At 44.7% G+C, this 21108-nt stretch overlaps 1 protein-coding gene across 1 annotated transcript in view; it reads right to left on the bottom strand.

Moving 5' to 3' along the window:
• LOC115480959 (mitochondrial import inner membrane translocase subunit TIM44-like) overlaps positions 1-21108 on the bottom strand; it is a 78633-nt gene that overhangs the window by 23380 nt on the left and 34145 nt on the right. The window contains 3 exon segments of the mRNA XM_030219943.1: positions 215-304; positions 2146-2196; positions 20783-20907. Coding sequence (XP_030075803.1) covers positions 215-304; positions 2146-2196; positions 20783-20907 — 266 coding nt within the window.

Here is a 21108-nt window from a genome sequence, read left to right as displayed (position 1 = left end):
TGGCATGAATCATCGGTGTTGTGCTCTGAACATCAGAGGAAGCCTGTAGAACTCTCCTCAGTCTTGGGCCACTGCTACCAATACCCTCTCTATCCTGTGTTAATCATGTGTGAGTTGTTACTATTAATACCACCTCATCTTGTTCTTAACCCTGTGTTATCAGATCATCACCATTACTGATTTGATATTCTTCAGGTTTAAAGTGTTGACTCACATCAATGTTGTCAACGTCCAGGATCTTGGAATGAAAGTGCAGTCCCATAGCCTTGGCTTGCTGGATCGGCTGAGCTAGCTGGCTGTATGTCTGAGAACGAGATAAGACAAAACCATGTTACACACCTAAATAAAAACCTCCCAAAGCAGGAAGATCCCCCTCCTCCAGCTGCTTAAATCCACAGAATGAACTATGCCACAACCCAGACACAAAGCACATGAGATATGTATAAATCTATGGTCAATAAGATGGTGGACCACTGTGTAACTCTTAAGATGCCTGCCTTTTTTTTCTGTGGAGCAGAGTTTGCCAACTCTGTAAAACAACAAGGTATGGTCTGACAGTATTTCAGTATAATCTTATCTTAATATTCTACTTGCAAGCACAGCAACAGGGAGGAGTGAAGGAGGTTAAGCCCTAGGACTATTCTGTGCAAAGATTTATGGTTGGAGGTCATGAGACTGGTTTTGCTGGAACAAGTAAATCAAATGTTTTTAGATAAGGGGGTCATCAACTGAGACAGCAAGAGCTGAAACAGCATACATAGTTAAAAAAAAGTATAAAAGGAGTGGTTTATTGCTACAGAGGCAGGACTCTTGCTAGCTCTGTGTAGCGCTTTTTTGCTCCAGGCTGGTAAATTCCTCCACAGCAACATAGAAAGGAAAAAGACTATTTGTATGTACTACTTATGAATTGTAGTTGGCAAAGCAGTAATTAGATGTCTATTTTCCTATTTCATCCAGGGAATAAATGTCTGAAAGTTTAGCCTTGCATCTTGCAGCCTGTCTGATAAGGGGCCATAGGTATAAGGTTAAACACAACCAAGGAGTTTTTCTCCAAGCAAAGAGAACTTCTCGAAGGCTGAAGTGTAGTCCCCTCCCAGGGGCACAGACATTATCCTAACTAAGGTCCCTTTCTTCCGGTTCTCATCAAGAAGCCTTCCTGTATAGCCTCATGTCTTCCTTTAAAGAGGCCATCATTCACAGCACTGTACTCTTTCCATCTCTTAATCAGGGAACTGTCACGTATAGTCTCTCTCCTTCATCCCTCCCATCCACTCTCACCAGGAAGTCAGGATGCAGATCTTACTCCTTCCCATTTTGATCTCAAAGATTAACATTTACACAGTTTTTATACCAACACACGGCATAAACCAGTAGCTCTCAAACCTATCCTAAGGAAACACCAGCCAGTTGGGGTTTCTGGATATCCCTAGTGAATATGAATGACAGATTTGTGTGCCTACTAATTCCATCAGATGCAATCTCTCATGCATATTCATATTGGATACGGTGTGTGGAGATATATGTGGGACTGCAGACTTTTTGAACCAGGGACACATGCAGGATTGAGGAAGTTGAAATAGAGCACTGAAGATAAATGAATAGTGGTTTATCCATAGATATATGATGGACACATGTTGAGAAATAATGAGGGGTGTTCATTTAAAGAAGAATATGACTTTTTCGATAGAAACATCAGTAATTCTTTTGAGTGTGTCAAAGGGTATAAGTCATGAAGCTTGTAAAGCAAAGCAGGCAGTTCCTACAGGTTTGAGTGTGGTATGAATGGTGTGTATACGGTGATGGTGAGGATAGATGTTGGATTATAATGGGAATATAAGAATTTTATTGCAATACTGTTTGTTTTCAATAAAACAACATCACTATTTATAGAGTGTAGTAGTTATTTGGATTTCAATGCATATTCATTAGGGATATCCTGAAACCCCAACTGGCTGGGGGCTCTCCCAGGACAGAGGAATCACTGGTTAAAGCCCCTTCTGTACGCTAAGACGGGACTTGAAAGAGATTAAAAACTTCACTATAATCCTACTCCAAAATTATACAGAAGGCCCAATCTTTGATATCTTTCCATCCTCCAACCAGGAGGATCTGGGCACTGCAGACACAGCTTGTAGCTGTACTTACTGCTTCATAGCACCAGTCTTTGAGAATATCCAGTTCACCTCTGATCATTGCCTACGAGAGAAGAGAGATAAAAATCAGATCCATAAATTCTGCTGCTGGCTCCTATCGCATACAGAATAATGTGTGAGCATGTGTGAATAAGTCTGCTAAGCTGATTGTTGTGCCAATTATGTGCTTGTTTGGATTAATGTAATCAATCTATATTTTTATTTGTTGTTACATTTGTATCCCACATTTTCCCACCTATTTGCAGGTTCACTGTGGGTTTACCAGATATTTTAATTCACATATTCCACTTGGATTAAAATACAGCAGCCAGAATGGTGTCTGAAAAATCATTCTCTTCTTAAAGAGAGCTACACTGGTAACCCTCAGGCTATTGAGCTCTGTTTCAAATGCTGAGTCTAGGAGCCAGCCAGGTGCCAAGACTGGGGACTACTATTTGGATAGTTTCAAATTTGGTGCTTATGTCAGGCCTTCCTCCTGCTGGGTCACCTGGGGTGATGTAGAGGCAGCATTCACAGCCTACATTAAGGAGTGGATGAGGATGTTAGTCATTCTTTAAGGGTGACTCCTTGCAGTCAGATTCAAAGCCCATTATTTTGGATTAAGCTCTAGTGTAGAACCTCTCAACCCTCTCCTGGAGGCACACTTTGCCAGTCAGGTTTTGAGGGAGTCCCAAATGCGTCACCCAAATAAGGGCACTGTGCAGCCTTTGTCAAATGTACAGTGCTGCGTGCGTCTGGTAGCGCTATATAAATGCTATTAGTAGTAGTAGTAGATGCTCAATATTTCTCTCTCTCCGCTGTCACCCTCTGCTGGGTCCCACATCTCCTGAAAAATTGGAGATCTGGAAGACAGTTGAGCAGAGAGGTACCTCACCTGAGGTTTTAAGCTCCAAAAAATTAAGTCTGATCAGGAGCAGAGATGATACTCAGAGTCCTTCTCACCTTCCTTCCCCTCCCCCTTGGTCACTGCTGTTTCCTTCCTTGCCCTGAAAGAGGTTTAAATAATTGAATGGAATTGCTTCCCACCTCAAACACAAATCAGAAGAGCTTTGTAGCATTTGTTCGAGGCTATACTAGTGGTTAGTAAAAACAGGTGGGAGTACATATCTGTACCTTGAGAAGAGCTTTTGGGTTGGTGATATGGTACGTGTGATGGATAACTTGGAGACAGTGAAGAGGCTGCAGGCTGGCCACGGGGAGTGGACGGATGATATGGCACCTGTGAGTGCTCCCTGTTTACCACGCAGTGCTTCTACCTGCTTCTCTTATCTATTTAAAGCAGCAGCCCTGATGATAAAATGAATGAAAACGAATTCAATTTGTAGATGGCATTGTACTGTCTTTTTTGTGTATGGTGTACAGCGCTGTGTATGCCTTGTAGCGCTATAGAAATGATAAATAGTAAATGATAAATAGTAGTAAGAGAGCGAGGGATTTCCTTCAGCTAGTCCTAGGGGAGCTTGGGTTACAGGCTGAGTGTTTAGGATGGCAAGAAGTGCTTCTTCCAGAGTGCTAGACCTTCAGTTACGTTGGATAAAACAGTAGGAAATCATTTTCGGGGCACACTTGTCTAGAGCCCCCCCCCCCCCCCCCAGTTTATTTTCCTTCAGAATTTATAACATTAAATCTAAAGCCAAGACAAGCCTTCAGCAAATCTGTGGTTTTGGTATGTGGTTGCAGGTGACGTCTTCCAATAGTACTTTCATATAGCTGGCCCAGGGAATTCGAGTTGCAGCTGCCTTCCTTTGCCAGTGGGAGCAGTGTCCTGAACGGTGTCTAGGCCACAGCCGTGGGCTCGCATAGTACTGTGGCTCATGCGCTTGAGGAAATCCTCAGGGTGCATGTTGAAGGAAGTTCCTAGTGGATCATGCTTAGCACGATCAGTGGGGGTTTTTTTTTTTTTTTTTTTAAAGTCCTGGCAACCTCTATTCAAGAGCTGACTGCGAAGAAGCCAGGACTCAACTTAACCAGTTACTTTTGGGCAAAGAAAAACAGACAAAAAAAAAAAAAAAGCAACACTTAGAGGTGCCTTGCACACCTGCAAGTCACAAATGTAAGCGGAGGAAGAGTAACCATCTTGGGCAGCCCTCTAAACTCACTCCAATCTCTGAACCTTTACCAATGCAGACCAGCTGCCTCACTTTATTGCTAATTCTTAAAGAAACTGTCAGTGGAATGGGTTTTCTCAAAGTTCGTTAATACTGTGACTGAAATCCTGCTCCCAGGTATGTTATTCTCCTCAGAATTTAAGAGGAGAGGACTCTATTTTAGTTCTCTGATGGAGCTCAGAGAGTAATAGAGATCCCTTTCCACTTCCAACTCTAGATTACCCAGTGGCATAGCAAGTGGAGGTCCTGAGCTCCTCTGGATGTTTTTTCAGTCAGGATTTGCAGTCTGCACAATCTCTAGCGCCTAGAGTTGGATCCCTACCAGAACAGCATATACACCCAGTGTCCATAAGGGCTGGCCTTTAATTAGTCTCATTCTTATGGAGAGCAAGGCTTCCTTTGGGAAAGGAAATGGGACCTGATATACTGCCTTTCTGTGGTTTTTACAACTACGTTCAAAGCGGTTTACATAGCATAGAAAGGTACTTATTTGTGCCTGGGGCAATGGAGGGTTAAGTGACTTGCCTAGAGTCATAAGGAGCTGAAGTGGGAATCAAACCCAGTTCCCCAGGATCAAAGTCCACTGCACTAAGCACTAGGCTACTCTATGCTCTGCAGTCCTTTGACATGGAGATTTCTTCTACCTGGGCCTTACCTTGGACATGGAGAAGATCTGAGAACCAGCAAGACCTTCTCTTTTTATTAAGGCATTCAGGCTCTGATTTAAGAGCAGCAAGCTTCGCCACAAGCAGGCCTGCACTTGGTACCCAAATAAGTGGGGAACAGCTATTCTGCCTGAAGGGGACTGCTAAGTTTCAACAGTTTTCACAGAGAGCACCATTCTAGGGGAAAGAAGTCTGTCCCAGCGGATAGTAGTATTCCTAGCTAGAATCCTTCTGGAAGCAGACTTTTTCATCTCACACCCTATCTTTTAAGTGAAAGAGTGAATATTCTAATGCTTGTGTGCACTGGATCCAGGAAGGCCCAGGCACAGCACTCTAAGATAATTTGAGGAATCAGATTCTGAATATCAGGATGTGCCATATGGCCTCTTTGATTTCTTGTGATTTCTGCAGGAGGTGGGCTACTAATAACTAACTTCAGATATTCCCCTTTTATTGCTTAGAGAAGAGGACTGCAGTTTCCTCTCACAACATAAGTCTTAGCACATTTCCTTCAAAAGCAAAAATGCTCTTCAAACAAGATCTGTAAAACCTAGGAAATACCTTGTAGGAGTCTAAGCTTATAGTTCCTAAAACAAAAGAAAGTCCCCAGAGTTCTTGAAGAGATAAAATAGATTGCAGAAAGGGTGAGGTACAAGCTGGGCCATTACAGCTACTACCACTGTTCCAGCTTCCAGTTGCACCAGCTGTACTTTCAAAATGGTAGTAGAGCAGGCAACTGAAGTATCAATCTCTGAGATAACAAGGACATCCTAGGGCTTCATTTTTCTCATGGCTGGGCAGGAGACTGCCTTTCTGCCTACAACCATTGTGTCCTTGTACTGGTGGCAGTTATGCATGCTATGCTACAGATCCTTCTATATCGAAGAGTAATGAAATTGCTTCCAGAATTGTCTGGAGATCCAGAATCCATTACTTCAAAACGGAAACCCAGATCAGTAATAGTAATTATATGGCTGGGACTTATTCTAACAGCCTCCTAACCTTAGGCTTTTCTCCTTGTTTCTTTTGAGCCACCACATTTCTTTTTGGTTGGCTGGCATATTACCTTTGGCCTTGGACAACTGCTCCCAAACAGTTCTCCAAAACAGTATATTGGTTGTACCTTTTATTTACCAAAGAGAATTCAGAGTGCATCTAGTTGTTTTGAGCCAGTGCTCTTTAAGATACCAAAGAGATAGCAGTCTGAGTACTACACTTCTTCCAATCTCTTGGCTGTGTGGTCAATATCTCCTAGGACAAGCTAGTTTCCGGTTGAGGCCTACACTTCTTAGGTAAGAGATTTGTCACCAAGTCACTAAGGTGCTCATTTTCAAAGCACTTAGACACACAAAATACCATAGGCTACTATGGTACTTTGTATGTCTAAGTGCTTTGAAAATGAGCCCTAAGTGTTCCTATGAGTATTCCAATCTAACTCTACATCTGGTTGCTTCTGCGCCTCATGAAGCCAGACACAGGTGCTGGAATCAATGACAATGTTCATAAATTTAATTTTGTGGCCTTAGGCTCATATGAAGTCTTTACAAAGTTCTCTGTTCTCTCACTGGTCACTATACTCCTAGAGCTACAAATGTAGTCCTGTACTTTTTTTCCATCCTGAGAAGAGTTCGATTCTGCTACTTAAGACGTTGGGACTTCCATCCTTTCAACCCCCTAGAATGTCTTGGAAGAATCTTATCTTTATGAGATTTTTCTTGGTTTCTCTCTCTTCTTATAAGAAAATTTTGGGCTACAGGTTTTAACATGCACAAATCCCATTCTTTGGCTCACAGAAGCAGGAATGCCAATTAAACAATTCTGTCCTTTCTTCCAAAGATGATGTCTTCATACAGGTAGAACAAACCTTTACTTTTGCTCTATGACCATTGGATACTTTAGAAGTACATTGAAGTGACCAACCAGTTTCCAAGGTTAGGTAGACTGAAGTTTCTCTTTGCAGATTTGCCACGGTAATATTTTGTCAGAATATCTATTTTCAAAAGGAAGCAACCTCTAAAGGTTTGAAAACTTTTTAATCAGAAATGTTTTGACCTTGTGGGCAGAGCTGCAATTGATACTTCTGATTCACAACTGCAAAACAGTGATATAGTTCCTTCTTACTTTTACAAAGCACCATTGGCTCCAGGTAGGAGCACAACTGTATACTGCATTTGGGATGGAAATTATTCAGGCCGAGATTTTGGAGTCCCACCTATATCGAGAACTACTTTGCTACATCCTACAGATTCTGGACTGGTCTGGTGAGGGTAAGGAAAGAGAAATTAGGTCTTACCTGCTAATTTTCTTTCCCTTAGTTCCACCAGACCAGTCCAGAGGCCTTCTTAATATATTCCCATTTGTTAAACCACTTTTTACTATTCTTTAATACTGCTCTTTTCACTCTTATCAAACTCTTCTAAGGTTCAACATTTAAATTTCTCTAACAATTTTTTTCCACTGGCCACATGTTAAGTGTAAACCCCCTAGTCGTGGAGCAGGTAAATTATAATAATTAACGAAATAAATATATGAATGTCACAGTTTCAAATAGGGTTCCCAAATAAACTCCACACAACCAAGGGATTTAACAAGAAAAGAAATATTAAAGGTTTATTAAATGATAAAATAAATAGAAACACTTGTTGGTTATGTTCCTAAATGTTGGTACCAATTTTTAAGCTTTGATGGTATTAAATAAAGCTAGTGCAAGGTGTTAAATACTTTGTGGTAAGTTACAAAGGAAATAAAGACAATAACATGTTCAAAATTTCAATCACAGTTAACAAGACCCCAACCCCACTTCTGCAATAACACAAAACATCCCAAACATGTATACAGCTCTAATTATTGCACTCAGATCTGATATATATATTTTTTCAGTTGGTGTGCACACAATAATGTTACTGGTATATCAAAATCTTCGCTAGCATCGCTGCTTTCTTGCGTTGGGTACCTTGGTCTTCTCTACATCCACGTCTCCTCAGTTGGCGAGGTCAGCTCACTTGCTCAGGAACTCCAGGGTACCTACTGCTCTGACTCAAAAAAAAAAAACTCAAAAAAGGAAAACCCTGACTTTCTGTGGAACTTGTGGACTACCTAGATTCAAATAAAAAGATAAGCAGGGGAAATTCCGATCTCAACCGCCCAAAACATGACCCTTTTTCTTTTGCTCTGCTATACCACTACCCTATAATCACACTGGTGGACTGCTAGACTAAATCCCATAAAGGCAGGCAGACTCTTAAATGCACACGCTCCCAGTGCTCAAGGACAGGCTTAGGCTGGACAGTTTTCTTCCCAGGACAGGCTTCTGTCTGTATTTATCCTGAGGCAGGCACTCAAAGAAAAAGTTCCTTTTTAGTTTGGGCACTCAGTGCAAGGGGGGGGGGGGGGGGGGGGAGGCTGTCTCTCTCTTCTTGTGGGGCTTCTTCCCTCTCCGGATAAGCCTCTTCTTTACAGGACAGACAGTCTCACGGCCGGCTTTCTCCTCTCTGGACAGGCAAACACACACAGAGGGATGCGCTGGGGGAACTTCTGGGATTCAGGGACCTCACCAAGCTGCTCTCTCTTCAGCTCTGCACTGCTCCCAACACACTCCAGACCCCCTTCTCCTCCCCCTCTACTGCTCTCTCTGCCTGAGTGCCCGTATTTTTTTTCAGGACTCACCAGCTCTCTCTCTTCATCTGGAGCTCATCAGTGGGTCCTCTATCAGCCTGCAGCTGCCTCTTCTTGTCTTGATTGGATCTTATCCTCATCCAGCCTACCTGAGCATGCCCCTCTCTGCCTGAGTCCGATTTCTTCTCTCAGGCCATGCTTGCAGCTTCCATTGTCTCTCGTCTTTCTCTTTCTTCTGCTCCCTCTGCACACTAAAACTTCTCTGTTCCACCCCCGTCCCCTGGATTGGCTTGAAATTCGCGCCAATCTAAGGGTCAGACTGCCCCCTGCTACTTCATAGGTCCAAATTCATGCCCTTTAGCAGATCCTGGCTCCTATTGGCTGTTTTCCACACTGTCCCTCCTCTAGCTCTCACCTTACTCTGGGCTCTCAGACAGCCAATCGGAAGGCTTGTAACAGGTTTCCCTGCCCCTTCCACACAGATTCAACCTCGTGAAACTTTAAACACACATCTTGCAGCCATGGACATCTGAGTTCTTTGTACAACAGTGCTGGAGCATTGTAAACACTCTAAAAACATTTTAACAAAAAGGTGTCAGTGCTGTGCTGCCCTGAGACCTCTGTACCTCCTGTCCTCTGCAGGATGCCCCCCTCCCTGGAGAAAAAAACGGGGGGGGGGGGGGGGGGAACAAGGTAAAGGCTTCTTTTTTTTTCTATATTTAAACTTCTCCCGGGGTACACAAATGTTGCCCCCAACATTTCTCCTAACACTTCATCATACCACATCAAATTCACAGTTTTAGGTCAGGCCCACCACAGTAACACTTCTCCCATTTCTCTGCCTGTCGCAATACAGGTAGTAATTATCTGACAGATACCTGGAAGGGTTCCCTTTATTTGATCGGGAGGACCTCCTGGGGAGATACAGATATTCATGAGGGTCAACACCAGCCTCCTCTCCTATTACTTCGGGTTCTACTTCCCCCTCTACATCAGGCTCCACCTCCCAATCTGGCACTTCTCTGTTTAGGACTACATCTTCCCCTGCAACGTAAGTACCAGGCTCTCCCAACAACAAATATAGTACACTGTCATTTTCATCATCATCATTCTCACTATCTACAATATCTGGTATCTCAGGTAACCCCAAGGTGGACCCTAAATCACACATGGCATTGGGTAACACCTTCACATGGTTTCTGTGCACTACTTTGACAGGACCACCTTCCACAGGGACAACCTTGAGGCTACTTCCCCCAGGTTCGTTCACCTGGTCTATCACATATATTCTGTCATCCCACAGGTCCTGAATCTTGTGGCGGCCGGCAAACCTCTGGACTCGCAGCAACACCCTGTCTCCTTTCTTCAGTAGGGCCCCCTTTGCTCTCCGGTCGTAGCACCTCTACCGGGTCTGCCCCTTCTTCTCGGCCACCTGTCTGGCGATTTCCCATGACAAGGCCATCTTGTCACGATGTTGTTTGACCCAGCCGTCCAAGTTTGTCGCGGTGCCATCCTCCTCTCTAGCAAACACATCTGAGAACATTCGTGGATCCCTCCCAAAACATGAGGTAGAATGGGGTGTGGCCTGTCGATTGGTGAACCTGACTATTGTAGGCAAGCATCAGTTCAGGTAGGTAGTCACCCCAATGTCTCTTCTTGGAGGGTGGTAGCGTTCTCAGCATCTCATATAGGGTTCGATTGAAGCATTCACATTGCCCATTACCTTGAGGGTGATAGGGTGTCGTTCGGCTCTTTCTTACCCCATATAACTGGCAGAGGTTCTTGTTCACCTCCGATTCGAAAGCCCGGCCCTGGTCTGAGTGTAGTCGTTTTGGGGCACCATAGTGGACTATCCAGTGTTCAACTAGGGCTCTGGCAGCAGTAAATGCAGTCTGGTCTCTAGTAGGGACTGCCACAGTATACCGGGTGAACATGTCAGTTATAATCAGAACAGTTTCAACCCCGCTATCTTCTGGTTCAAGAACTTTGAAATCTAGTGCAAGGACTTCCAATGGGTATGAAGTCTTGAAACAATTTAGAGGAACTTTCTCTCTGGGTGCCACATCTCTTGCCAAGAGACAGCGTTTACAGTCTCGTCCCCATGTTCGGACATCATGAATCTGCAACCAATAGTATTTTCTTTGGATGGCTCTTGTCACTGCCTCCTCAGCTCTGTGTCCCATTTCATCATGGTACGTGGACAAGATTTCTGCTTTTAAACACTCTGGGACTACTAACTGATCAATTTGCTCTTGGTCTCTGGGGTTCTTAATCACTCTGTATAAGAGGCCATCTTTCAACTTCAATCTCTCTCGCAATTTCCAAAGCTTTTTGCTGTCTTCGGACCAAGTCTCAAAATCTTCTGTCCTGGCACTCAAGAGAGCTTCGATTATGGGGTTTAAGGTGCGATCTGTTCTCTGTAGCTCTCTCACAGTGAGGTCAGACAGGTAGAACACTTTAGACTCTGGTTCTCTCACAGGAGGGTTATTGGCTCCAGAACGGATGCTTTGGCTTTGGGCTTGGAACCGCTGCTGAATCTTGTTGGCCTCCACTATCCAGGATTCAGCACCACCATCTCCCCCAGCCTCTGATTCGTGTAATCTGGACAGTATGTCAGCATTGGTATTCTGTCTTCCAGACTTATACTGCACCTCAAAGTTGAAGTCAGCCAACTGGGCTAGCCAACATTGAATTCTGCTGACACCTTCGTTGTATCTAAGTATCTCAGGGGATTGTGGTCTGTCTTCACAATGAACTTTTTGTATACCAGGTAGTCGCGAAACTTCTCTGTGATCGTCTATTTCAGAGCAAGGAGCTCCAATTTAAAAGGACTATAGTTTTTGTCATTTCTGTCGCTTTTGTGTAGGCCCCGGCTGGCATAGGCGATTACCCGTTCCACACCATTTTGTTCTTGACTAAGTACTGCTCCTAACCCACTCCGGCTGGCGTCAGTAGTCAGTATGAATGGTCTACTGAAATCGGGGTATACCAGGACTGTTGGCGACATCAATTTCTCTCTTAGCACATCAAAGGCCTTCTGGCACTCCAAGGTCCACACGAAGGAGGCCGCACTTGGCTTTGTAGGTTTGCCCATCAGCACATGTAGTGGTTTCACTATCTGTGCTTACCCGGGAACAAATCGCCTGTAGTAACTTGTAAACCCGACAAACTTAAGGACATCTTTGGCTGTCTTTGGAATTGGCCAGTCTTTCAGGACCCTGGTCTTATCTTCGTCTTCTGCGACTCCCTCCTCAAACACCACATGGCCCAAAAACTTCACTTCTCTCTCAAACAAGCAGCATTTGGACGGCTTTAGCTTCAACCCATGTTCTTTAAGTCTGGAGAACACTTTCTCTAGGCGGTCCACATGATCTTCGAATGATGCGGAAAATATCAGCATGTCATCCAGGTATAGTAAGAGGATGTTGAACACATAGTCATTGAAGACCAGTTCCATGAGTTGGGAGAACGTAGCAGGTGCATTGCTCAATCCAAACGGCATCCGGTTCCATGCAAAGAGACCGAATGGTGTAGTCACAGCCGTTTTGGCCTTGTCTTCTTCAGCCATTGCCACTTGGAAGTAGCCAGACGTTAAGTCAAGTGACGAAAAGTATTTGGCTTTTCCCAAAGCATCCAGTGACCCTTCAATTCGTGGGAGGGGGTACGCATCTTTCACTGTCACTTGATTTAGCCTCCTATAATCCACGCAAAACCGTATCCCTCCATCCTTCTTCTGTACAATCACTGCCGGGGATGCCCATGGACTGCGGCTCCTTTGCAGGATCTTCTGGTCTACCAGTGTTTGGATGTGCCTCTTGAATTCCTCATATATGTGAGGTGACACTCTCCAGTACGGCTGTTTTATGGGAACTACATTCTCTGTGTTGATGTAGTGTCTTACGAGGGTGACAGACCCAATGTCACCCTCGTCTTTAGAAAACACATCTCGTTGCCTCTGTAACAATCCTTCCACCTCCTCCGCCTGTAGGATGGTTAGATTTTCCCACCTGACCCGCGGTGTAGGAGCTAGGCTGTTCTCCAAATTCTCCTCGTCTATGGGAGTCACCACAATCTCAGATTCAGCTTCGTCAAACCTCACCTTTTTCTGAGGTACTGTCTCTGTGCTCTGCAGAGCAGCTAGCTCTGCTATGCGTGCTCGCGGGCGAATCTGGATGGTTTTGTTGCTCAGGTTCACCACTCGGATAGGTACTTTCCCCTCTTTGGCGTTAGCAAGTATTTTGGCCACCATCAACCCCTCTGGAGAAGTGATAGTTGGCGTGGATTCAACAAGGACTGGACATGCAGGTAGGGACCGGATCCGGTGACAGATAACCTGGGTGATTCTTTCTGTCAATGGAGGGATGACCACTCTTTTGCTCCCCAGCAGCTTAACAAAACCAATCGGTCCCTCTTGATCCAGTTGCTGGTAGCCTTGCTGAATCTGGGCGACAATCTTGCAAACACGTTTAGGAGTGGCAGTAGTACTGTTGAAAAGGGAAGCACCAGGCAAAAGGTCTCTAATGTCTTTCAATACATTTGTGCCAATCGAGCCAGGAACTTCGTCACTCCAGGCCTCATCTCGGGTGACAAATATGCACCTATCAGGGACGGTCTGGCCAAAGCAGGTCATGTCAGTCACTAAACTGGGATCTCCAATCCATTTGCCGCTGTCAATTTGATCCATGCGGCATCTAGCAATTTTGGCTTTGTCGTCAGCTTGGTATAGAAGTGGCTAGCTGTAATCGTAGACACTTCAGAGCCGGTGTCTATTAAACAATTTACTGGCACTCCACCCATAAGCACTTCAAAAACGGGTCTTGGTCCAATGGCACTTTCTCTCTTCTGGGCCTCGGGGATGCACATTTTACTGCCAATGTTGGTAACCTGCCCCTGCTCACGTGACGTAGAAGGTAGGGAGGAATCTCTCTGTACTTCCTGTGGCGCTTCCGTTCTGCCACTCGCCCTCGGGGCCTCTGCAGATCTCTCATCGCGAGCTCCCTGTTCGCCTTCCCGAGGTCCCCTTCCGCTACTTTCTGGGACTCTTTCGCTTCGACAATACCTGCTTATGTGACCGGGTTCTTGACAATGATAACAGATAAGTTGTCCCCTCTTGTTTCGCCTGGGTGGGTTCCTCTTTGGCGGGGCTCTGCCACCCTGGTAGGGCCTGTTTTGACTTTCTATCCATTGGCCCATGTCTTGCATAAGTTCTTGTTGTCTCTGTTCCAGGCCTTTACCCAATCTCTCAGCAACAGCACACAGCTGTTGTACGGCTTCAGACAACCCATCTGGTTCTCCGACTGCAGCTTTCACGCTGGCCTCACTCCTCCTCGACAGGAGCCTAGGGTTACGATTCCCTTCTACTGGAATGCTCTCTTCTTCCTCTGACCACTTAATTAGCAATGAGAGTAGGTCTTCGTAGGATAGCTCTTCAAACTGGGCTTTCTGCCTCTTGACTTCTCTCCTTAGGGCCGAATCATTCAACCCGACAATGAGAACCTCTTTGAGTGCCTTCTCTACGTTCTCTATGGCAGTGGCTCTCCTGTTCAGGATTTTGGCAGCTTGCTCCTGCAGACAGCACCCAAACGCGCGTATAGTCTCCCCAGGCAACTGTCTTTGCGCATCGAACTCTGACAGCCTTACAGTGAGAGGGACTTTGTCTCCAAACTCTTCACCAAGTTTCTTGAATAGGGCTGCTACGTCTCCTCTGTTTTGGGGACTGTACACCTTCATTACGCTATAGGCGGACCCCTTCAGATGATCAATTACTACATCCCACTGATGTTCAGGGGGAACGCTCAAGACCTTCAGGGCAGATCTGGTCTTCTCGGTCCATTCTTCCACTGAGAGGTCGCCAGCCTTCTGCTGATGGCCACTGAAATCAGGTATCCGTTTGTCTCTCGGTATGTAGACAGCGGGGACTTGAGCTGGGGGAGGTGCTGGTGGCTGCTGGCTAAACTTTTCTATAATCGTCCCGGCCAAGCAACAGGATTCCTGCTGAGCCTCTTTTTCTTGTTCCCAGCCTGCCGTTTGTTTCCGGTACAGCTGCTTCAGGGCTTCAAACTCCTCTTTCCAGTCGGCACTCATCTCTGCTCCTTCTTGGGCGTGCTGCATATAACCAGAGGCCTCACAGACCGCCACACAACAGAGAACTAACTAGACCTGTTAAAGCAAAGCTTGCACAGAACACTTTCTGTAAGATTCTTGTCAGGATATGCCAGACAAGGATCTTATACAAAACACAACTCTCACCAAATACTAAAACAGAATTCTAACACAAGTAGGATCCTTACTAAAGATAGTGGACTAGATAAGGACATCCTGTCCGTGACGCCACTTGTAAACCCCTAGTCGTGGAGCAGGTAAATTACAATAATTAAAGAAATAAATATATGAATGTCACAGTTTCAAACAGGGTTCCCAAATAAACTCCACACAACCAAGGGATTTAACAAGAAAAGAAATATTAAAGGTTTATTAAATGATAAAATAAATAGAAACACTTGTTGGTTATGTTCCTAAATGTTGGTACCAATTTTTAAGCTTTGATGGTATTAAATAAAGCTAGTGCAAGGTGTTAAATACTTTGTGGTAAGTTACAAAGGAAATAAAGACAATAACATGTTCAAAATTTCAATCACAGTTAACAAGACCCCAACCCCACTTCTGCAATAACACAAAACATCCCAAACATGTATACAGCTCTAATTATTGCACTCAGATCTGATATATATTTTTTTTCAATTGGTGTGCACACAATAATGTTACTGGTATATCAAAATCTTCGCTAGCATCGCTGCTTTCTTGCGTTGGGTACCTTGGTCTTCTCCACATCCACGTCTCCTCAGTTGGCAAGGTCAGCTCACTTGCTCAGGAACTCCAGGGTACCTACTGCTCTGACTCAAAAAAAAAAAACTCAAAAAAGGAAACCCTGACTTTCTGTGGAACTTGTGAACTAACTAGATTCAAATAAAAAGATAAGCAGGGGAAATTTCTCTCTCAACCGCCCAAAACATGACCCCTTTTCTTTTGTTCTGCTATACCACTACCCTATAATCACAATGGTGGACTGCCAAACTAAATCCCACAAAGGCAGGCAGACTCTTAAATGCAGGCTGTTATGATTGGGGTCAGAACCCCTCTCAAACTTACCTTTTGCCTGGGGGTCAGCTTTTTAGCTGGCTTCTGTTCTGTTTTTCTGTCCTGTTTGAGCTAGCTCTCTCTCTCTCTGTGCCGGCTGCTGCCAGCATGGGGCTAATTGTCTCACTTCACTGCAGCTGTGGGTGTAGTCTGAGTTACTCTAACTCTCTTTGGGTGTACTGGCTTCAAGTGCTTCACGGTGTTGCATTGGTGTGGGTTGGGCCTCTATGGGTTTCAGTGTGCTCTCTGGGTCAGTGTGCTGTTGCCTGGGTCTAGGGAGTGTGACATCATCAGGGAGGGCCTTGATAAGGAAGTGGTGTTCTTTCCTTCGGGGCCTTCGCAACGTTTGCTTCTGGCTACTTGCTTTAGGTCCAGGTTAGTTTAGTGCAGTGTGCACTTGTGACTTGTGTGTTTGACTTCCCTGTTTTTCCCTTTTGTTATGGTGAGTAGCACTGCTGTTGGTGCAGTGCTGGAGTTTGGTGCTGGGAGCACCCTTGTTAGTAAGTGCTTAGGAAGCACCTTTTGTTGTTTGGGTATTTGGCTTTCCTGCCTGTTTCCTTGTGTCTTCCCCGCTTTTCCTCATGACCTGTGTTTAGCTGCTGTAGCTTGGTGCTTAGGAAGCACCTGGGTGACAACCCGTGTTTAGCTGCTGCAGCTTGGTGCTTAGGAAGCACCAGTGTTAGGTCTGGCATTTGTCTTCCCTTCCTTTTCCCTTGTGGCTTCCCTGCACTTCTGTTAGTGTAGGGTGTAGGGGCACCCCTGTTAGTTTCTGTTAGGAGCACTGCTGTTAGTGGAGGGCTTAGGAGCTTTTCTGTTGGTGCTGGGCTTAGGAACACTTTTGGTCACTTTAGGAGTTAGGTGCACTTCAGTTACAGCTTGTTCTAGTCCTGGTCCCTGTGTCATCCAGTAAAGTCCTGCCGGCTACTCGAACCCAGGAGCTCAACTCCTGGGGGGCTTAGTAGCTAAGTGCAGGTGAAGCTATGTGGACCAGTCCGGTGTGCTCCAGTCCAGTGTCCTAGTCCGGGGGGGTTCCAGTCCGGGGGATTCCCGTCCAGTGTTCCGGTCCGGGGTTCCAGTCCTGTGTCCTCCAGTCCGGGGAATTCCAGTCCAGTGTTCCAGTCCGTGTGTTCCGGCTCGCTGGGCGGTGCCTGCAGTTCCTGCCGGTGTCGGTGTGCTTGCCCAGCGTTGGTTGGTGGGTTTTGCCTGCTGCTGTCACTCCTCGTCAGCAGCCCAAGGGCTCATGTTTGCTCTGAACCTGAGAACCTGACACAGACGCTCCCAGTGCTCAAGGGCAGGCTTAGGCTGGACAGTTTTCTTCCCAGGACAGGCTTCTGTCTGTATTTATCCTGAGGCAGGCACTCAAAGAAAAAGTTCCTTTTTAGTTTGGGCACTCAGTGCAAAGGGGGGGGGGGGGGGAGGCTGTCTCTCTCTCTTCTTGTGGGGCTTCTTCCCTCTCCGGATAAGCCTCTTCTTTACAGGACAGACAGTCTCACGGCCAGCTTTCTCCTCTCTGGACAGGCAAACACACACAGAGGGATGCGCTGGGGGGACTTCTGGGATTCAGGGACCTCACCAAGCTGCTCTCTCTTCAGCTCTGCACTGCTCCCTTCTCCTCCCCCTCTACTGCTCTCTCTGCCTGAGTGCCCGTATTTTTTTTCAGGACTCACCAGCTCTCTCTCTTCATCTGGAGCTCATCAGTGGGTCCTCTATCAGCCTACAGCTGCCTCTTCTTGTCTTGATTGGATCTTATCCTCATCCAGCCTACCTGAGCATGCCCCTCTCTGCCTGAGTCCGATTTCTTCTCTCAGGCCATGCTTGCAGCTTCCATTGTCTCTCGTCTTTCTCTTTCTTCTGCTCCCTCTGCACACTAAAACTTCTCTGTTCCACCCCCGTCCCCTGGATTGGCTTGAAATTCGCGCCAATCTAAGGGTCAGACTGCCCCCTGCTACTTCATAGGTCCAAATTCATGCCCTTTAGCAGATCCTGGCTCCTATTGGCTGTCTTCCACACAGTCCCTCCTCTAGCTCTCACCTTACTCTGGGCTCTCAGCCAGCCAATCGGAAGGCTTGTAACAGGTTTCCCTGCCCCTTCCACACAGATTCAACCTCGTGAAACATACATCTAGCAGCCATGGACATCTGAGTTCTTTGTACAACAGTGCTGGAGCATTGTAAACACTCTAAAAACATTTTAACTAAAAGGTGTCAGTGCTGTGCTGCCCTGAGACCTCTGTACCTCCCTGTCCTCTGCAGGATGCCTCCCCTCCCTGGAGAAAAAAAGAGGGGGGGGGGGGAACAAGGTAAAGGCTTCTTTTTTTTCTATATTTACATAAGTATTAGTACAACTCAAGAGAAATGGAAAACAAATGGTCCACTGTTTTGTCATTCAAACCACTGATCATCTAAGGCTGCACAGTGCCCTTACTGGGTAAAGTACGCAGGACTTCTTTTCTCCATCTCCCTCTGCTGGTAAACGGGCCAAAGTCACAGGTTCTGGACTAGTCTGCTCCATAACAAGTTTTTGCAATATGTAAATTTATCTCGTGCATATTCACTGTAGTGATCCTGAAAATTAGGTGTGCCTCCAGGAGAAGGTTGAGAAAAACTGCCTTAGTGTATGGCCCCCAGCCAAAGACTGTCATAGCAATGAAGGGGGTGGGATATAAAACAGGGGCAGAATTATCAGGTACTTGTAAATGAAGGCTCCTGCTGCCAGATCTTTGCTCCAATTCTGACTGACCTGGAGGTATAGGGAAGGAGAAAACGCTTGGGTCAAAGAACTGTAAAGTTGTTTGTTTTTCTTTAGGGTGATGAAAGGAAAAGGCTTGTCTCATTAAAAAAAATGAAATAGTTGTCTTGAGTATACATTATTATTCATCACTACACGTCATTTTTTGCGCCCTTTTTTGTTTAAAAGACTTTTCCACATCAAAGTCAGCTGTTTGACTTTACGGCGAGGTGCTCTGAGTATCACATCCTTTTGTAAGTACTCATCTTTTTCATGAATTTATTTTTAGTATTTTTACCATACATAAATGACATTTAATCACAGCTAGGTCTAGTTACACTTTACGTTTTTAGTCACTCAGAATTTTATGCCGCAATTCATTCGGCATTCACACCACAAGATTTGTATCTGTTTCACTGAGCAATTTGGCGCTTCAGTTTTAAAAATATGGTATAGATTATATCAAAAAAGACCATAATTCATAAACATTGCACTTAGCATTTCTGCGTTTTAGTTTCAATGGTATTGATAACACTAATTATGTATTTTCATTCACCTTCGATGTTTCACATAGCCCGCAGCGGCTCCTTCACACTTGCAAATCCTGAGTTTTTCACATTTTGCTTCATTACGTCCATTCCACACAAACAAAAATCTTGTGGTATTTATTTTTAATCATGTTTAAGAGAATTTTTACTCGCTAAGCTTCATTTGAAGTTCTTTCTGAACGCATTACTAAACAGAGGTTTAGACTCTTCTTTTCAACTTCCACAACTTTTATGTAAGGTATGTTCCTTATGTTATCAGGCCCATTTTTATCAGTGATTTTATTTTTTTTATTTTTATTTTCATTCTCATATTTGTCTGTAAGTTACAGTACATGTGTTTTATTCTAAGAGTAATTTAAGATGCCTATTTACATGTTTCTGGTGTTCTAATATGTAGCAATGAGATATGTTCATTTATACTATTTTTTGTTCATTTATATAGTTATATTTTACATTGTTCGTAGATAATTTACCCTTGACACAGGCATATTTGTATGCCGAAACACAGCTGTGTCATGTTTATTTATTTGTTGCATTAGTATCCCACATTTTCCCACCTATTTGTAGGCTCAATGTGGCTTACATAGTTCCGGAGAGATGGTTATAGTCTACAGTGTGAACAATACAGAGTTTATCATTATTCACAGTTGCTGAGGCTAATAAAGAATCATCTGGTTCTATTTTTATCCACTGACTCCTTTTTATTGCTTCTGAGCTTTATGACATGGCTGATTGATGCTGTCAGCTGTGACATCACCCACATGTGGCCATTGTATCCTGCTGTCCAGAGAACACCTATTACAAGTGTGCAACATCACTGTTTTTAGCCTACCTCAGCTTTAAGACTTCCCATCTACAATCAGGATGACATCACAATTGCCCCACTATGTGATCTGCCAATCATGCTGACATCACAACTGTTCTGATGCCCCAGTCAGAAAGCTTGTAACCTCAGTACCGTATTGAAAAGGTAGCAAAACGTTTTCATTTTACTTTACAGCATATGCTACTAGTACAACACGGTGATAAGATTCTGGTGGTATGATCTTACCATTGCAATGATTGTCATGTTCTAATTGTCAAGAATAAATAACATCTTTGACACAGTGTTCATACATTGTTCTCAGTGGCACCTTGCCATTGGCAAGTCTGTTTTTCTGCTATAACCGAAAGTAAATTAAGCCATTTGTTGCTACCCCTATGCAGTAAACATAAAAAAGGGAAATTCCAGTGATCTATCACTTTTCCAGTGTGCACACATCTGTTTCCAGATTCTCTGTCTCTTCTGGGCTATGGGAGAGAGGGTCCTGGCTGCTGCCATCATATGTGTGGCTGATTATATCCTGCCTGTCCATGGAGAATGCTGGTAACACACACATTCTGTAGACTGCCAAACAATAATTCTTAATTAACTATAGCCCAATCCCTTTGGCACCAGTGGTGATTCAGAAGAAGCACTGGACAGGGAGAAGGATTTTAGAGTTGGCAGAACTAATCACTGGCACCCCAGGGTTTCTGAAGGATTCTTCTGGAACTGCCAAGAAAGGGATCTTAAACTTGCTGTGCCAACAACTAGGGTACATGGAAGAGAACTGCAATAAATCTAGGAGATTAAATAGGTAATGCTATACACTGCAAAGGATCCTGCAGATATTCACTAAAACCTCAAACGAATAGTGATCAGGGGGTTCTTTTGCCGACTACCTCGGAGTGAAGGCAACTGAATAATTTCCAGACATATGAACCACCAGACATTCTTAGAAATGCTTTTAGCAACTCTCCTCTCATAAGCCTGCTCCCCTACCAATGTCTGTCCAGCTATGCTGTACCTCTAGCACATTGGGAATGATATCCCGCTCACACTGCTTGAGAAATTTGTCCTTGTCGAAACCTGGGTCCACTTTCAAGATCTCGGTCAGAACCTCTGACATCTCTGTCTTGGAAAATAGCCCACCTAGCAAGACAAAGGATGGAAAAATTAAATTTAAAAGCAAGATGTGGTAAACCTTACAGCAGCAGCTCAAATGCACCTGAACAAACATCAGCAGGTAACAACTCCCACGTTTCAAAGCAGAAGTCATTTTTAAAAAAGGTACGGCTACAACTGCTCTTCATTTGCCGCATGCGCTACATTATAAGCGATGAAAGGTGAAAC

This window comes from Microcaecilia unicolor, chromosome 11 (genome assembly GCF_901765095.1).
Source record: "Microcaecilia unicolor chromosome 11, aMicUni1.1, whole genome shotgun sequence".
Lineage (NCBI taxonomy): Eukaryota > Metazoa > Chordata > Amphibia > Gymnophiona > Siphonopidae > Microcaecilia > Microcaecilia unicolor.
Note: the sequence above shows the minus strand (reverse complement) of the source record. Positions and strands in the feature narration are given on the sequence as shown.